Raw genomic sequence first — 4010 nt, 5'->3', positions numbered from 1 at the left:
TAACCCTGAAGCAGTGGACAGTAACACAGTGCTTCCTCAGTATCGAGAACTCTGAAGGCCAGTGACAGGGCTGACACAGCTTCCGTCGCGTATATAGTAACCGTGAAGGCAGTGGAAGTGAACCACTACCTCTATATTAGAACCTGCAGGGCAGGTAACAGACACAGCTTCCTCTAGGTATAGTAAGCCTGGAAGGCAGTGACAGGAACACAGCTTTCTTCTATTTGTTAACTGAAGAGCATGGAGACAGTAACACAGCTTCCTTCTATATAGTAATACGCTGAAGCAGTGGACAGTACACAGCTTCCCTCATATAAGTAACGTCTGAAGGCCAGTGGACAGGAACACAGCTTCCCTTCTATATAGACCTTAAGGCAGTGTACAGGTGACAACAGCATTCCTCTATATAAGTAACCTTGAAGGGTCAGTGGACAGGTAACACGCTTCCTCTAGATTAGTAAACCTGAAGGCCAGTGGGGACAGTAACACCGCTCGCTCTATATAGTAACCTGAAGGCAGTGGACAGGTGAAACTAACAGCTTCCTGTCTATCGTGACATAAAGGTAGTGGAGAGGAGAAACTAACAGCTTCCTGTCTATCGTGACATAAAAGCAGTGGAGAGGAGAACGTTTAAATTAAGGCCAGCTGGGTTGACCAGGAGAGGAAGCCACAGTCGACTTTCTCAATTCCTCCTCTAGGCTTCATGGCACAGCTCCACATCAAAACACGGTCCATGGTATCTTTCCCAGCTCCCTTAGCCCCTTCACCCCTAGGCATTAGTGGATTGGATACGGTCAACAACGTAGACACATTTCCACCTAGCCCATCAGGGTTGTATTCATTAATAAACACCGTAACAAAATGTATTGCAATAGAAGATTGAAAAAATAAATAAAGCGTTTCTTATTGTAAAAGTTCAGGTAGATCCCTCCCTGTTTCAGTCTGTTTTGTTCCGTTCGGTGCCCAATGAACATGACCCAGGTCAAGCTATTTTCACACAGTAGTTCCATATAGAATCGCTTCTGTATCCTGTGGAAATGACGAATAAAGTCTGATTTCCTTTCTGATACCTATCCAATTGCATCAGATCGAGGGCATTTAATCCTTCCTATCCCCTCACCTCCCCAGTTCCAAATGGAACCCTATTCCCTATATAGTGCACCATATAGGGAATAGGGTGCCAATATGGGACGTTACCCACAGGCACAGATCTGAGACCAGTTTTAAGCCTACCCTTAAAGGGATAGTGCACCATTTTGGCAATTAAAGCCCTTTAACTACTTACCCAGAGTCAGATGAACTCATGGATACACATGTTGTGTCTCTGAGTGTAGTTTAAAGGAAGTTGAAGTTCTGTGAGCCTTTGATAACTAGTGTTAGCGTAATGACTGGAGGTCTATGGTTTCAGTTAGCTGATTGCGCTAACGCCAGCTGATCCCATAGATCATTAACTAGATTCAGCCAGGGAAAGATTTTTTTTCTTGAGCGAATGGTAAGGAACAAATTACAAATAATATGTAGACTGCAAATTTACCGCAAGAATCCCAAAACAGATATATATATATACACTGACTAAAACAATCATTTCAAACCTGGCTTACATTTGTATACAATCACATATATCTCTCTATTACGAGTGAGAATACTTTGGTATAGATTTCCAAAATCAATATCACTTGGAACTGATTTGCAGGTGTTTTTAACAGTCTTTATGTCCAACAATAAAATAACGTAAACTTGTATTTAATTTTTGCTCAGAAAAATTGTGTGGGGGGGGGGGGTAAATAAAATCGAGGCACCAGTTGGGGAACCCTGTCAGACCTCCAGTCATTGCCAAAACGTCACACTATCCCTTTAATGATTACAAATATATTTTGGGAGGGTAAAACTGGTCCAAGATCAGTATCCAGGGATCAACTTCTCGCCGGGGTCTATAACAGCATACAGGCGTTCTTCTTCCCACGTCTCTTGGCCTGTAGCGTCGCCCTGGTGGCCATCTCAAACACCTCCCTGACTCCATCCTTGGTCTTAGCTGAGCACTCCTGGCAGCCGTAGGCACTGATCCGGTTAGCCATGCCTCTGCCCTCCTCCGACTTCACCGGCTCCTAGAGACGGAGAGAAAAAATGATTTTGTTTAGCGAGAGGGAGACGGAGAAGAGTTGACCTGTCCATCACACACATACCCGTTTCATCTTGGAGAGAAACAGAGAAGTTAACAGACACACACCGTTAGCCATTTCTCTGCTACAGGAAGAAGGGTGTTACGTACCTGTTTCATCTTGGCCAGCTCCCTGCGTGTGTGTTCGTCGTTCCTCAGGTCCTTCTTGTTGCCCACGACGATGATGGGAACATTGGGACAGAAGTGTTTCACCTCCGGAGTCCACTTCTCTGGAATGTTCTCTGGAGGGAGAGAGAGGGAGACATGTTAGTGGGTGGGTGTGTGTCATGTTCAGCTAACTCCTCTGACTGTGTGTGTGTGTGTGTGTGTGTGTGTGTGTGTGTGTGTGTGTGTGTGTCATTAGTCGTATGTACCGGATACACACAGTATACACCAGGGGTATTGAACTCTGACACTACGAGGTCTGGAGTCTGCTGTTTTTCTGTTCTACCTGATAATGAATTGCACCCACCTGGTGTCCCAGGTCTAAATCAGTCCCTGATTAGAGGGGAATCACCCACCTGGTGTCCCAGGTCTAAATCAGTCCCTGATTAGAGGGGTTCAATCTGCAGATAACTAGGTTTCAAAACCCAGGGAGAAACTTTAGACAAACCACATCTCTCAGTCACAGTCAGTACATTCATCTTCAGATAGCTAGGTGGGACAACCACATATCACAGTCATAGTCAGTACATTCATCTGCAGATAGCTAGGTGAGACAACCACAATCACAGTCAAGTCAGTACATCATCTGCAGATAGCTAGGTGAGACAACCACATATCTCAGTCATAGTCAGTACATTCATCTTCAGATAGCTAGGTGGGACAACCACATATCTCAGTCATAGTCAGTACATTCATCTTCAGATAGCTAGGTGGGACAACCACATATCACAGTCATAAGTCAGTACATTCATCTCAGATAGCTAGGTGGGACAACCACATATCACAGTCATATCAGTACATTCATCTGCAGATAGCTAGGTGAGACAACCACATGTCACAGTCAGTACATTCATCTTCAGATAGCTAGGTGAGACAACCACATATCACAGTCAGTACATTCATCTTCAGATAGCTAGGTGAGACAACCACATATCACAGTCAGTACATTCATCTTCAGATAGCTAGGTGGACAACCACATATCACAGTCAGTACAATTCATCTGCAGATAGCTAGGTGGGACAACCACATATCACAGTCAGTAGATTCATCTGCAGATAGCTAGGTGGACAACCACATATCAGTCAGTACATTCATCTTCAGATAGCTAGGTGAGACAACCACATATCACAGTCAGTACATTCATCTGCAGATAGCTAGGTGGGACAACACACATATCACAGTCATAGTCAGTACATTCATCTTCAGATTGCTAGGTGGGACAACCACATATCTCCGTCATATCAGTACATTCATCTACAGATAGCTAGGTGGGACAACCACATATCACAGTCATAGTCAGTACATTCATCTACAGATAGCTAGGTGAGACAACACATATCTCCGCAGATAGTCAGTAACCTTTCAGCAGAGTCAGTGCTAGTTTGGAAGTCAAGGGGGTGAACCATTTTGTCATTATATCCATCACTTTCAGGTGGAAAACAGGGCCACGGGTCTGGTTTAGAATTGCCCAAGAGAAAATGAGTACAACGGTCAGTTTGGTTTGGAACTAGGACCCTGGCTGAGGGCTCACCTGTTCGCCGTCGACCTCGATGCCAGCCACATAGCTCTCGAACACAGTGGGCACATAGACTCTGGGAACTGGTCTTTACTGAAGACGGTCAGCAGGCAGGCTCCCACACGCTCCGTCTCCCACTATCACCAGCTTTCTTCCTATTCAACCCTCTT

At 44.9% G+C, this 4010-nt stretch overlaps 1 protein-coding gene across 1 annotated transcript in view; it reads right to left on the bottom strand.

The window, feature by feature from the left end:
- Nucleotides 1-488: 488 nt before the first annotated feature.
- The window catches only part of LOC112074588 (rho-related GTP-binding protein RhoA-A-like), an 8353-nt gene continuing 4831 nt past the window's right edge, over nt 489-4010 (bottom strand). Inside the window, exons 2-3 of the mRNA XM_024141741.2 lie at nt 2270-2400; nt 489-2105 (exon numbers count right to left, since the gene is read on the bottom strand). Coding sequence (XP_023997509.1) covers nt 1932-2105; nt 2270-2400 — 305 coding nt within the window. The 3' untranslated portion in view covers nt 489-1931. The remainder of the gene's footprint in view (nt 2106-2269; nt 2401-4010) is intronic.

This window comes from Salvelinus sp. IW2-2015, unplaced genomic scaffold, assembly GCF_002910315.2.
Source record: "Salvelinus sp. IW2-2015 unplaced genomic scaffold, ASM291031v2 Un_scaffold2701, whole genome shotgun sequence".
NCBI classification, from domain to species: domain Eukaryota; kingdom Metazoa; phylum Chordata; class Actinopteri; order Salmoniformes; family Salmonidae; genus Salvelinus; species Salvelinus sp. IW2-2015.
Note: the sequence above shows the minus strand (reverse complement) of the source record. Positions and strands in the feature narration are given on the sequence as shown.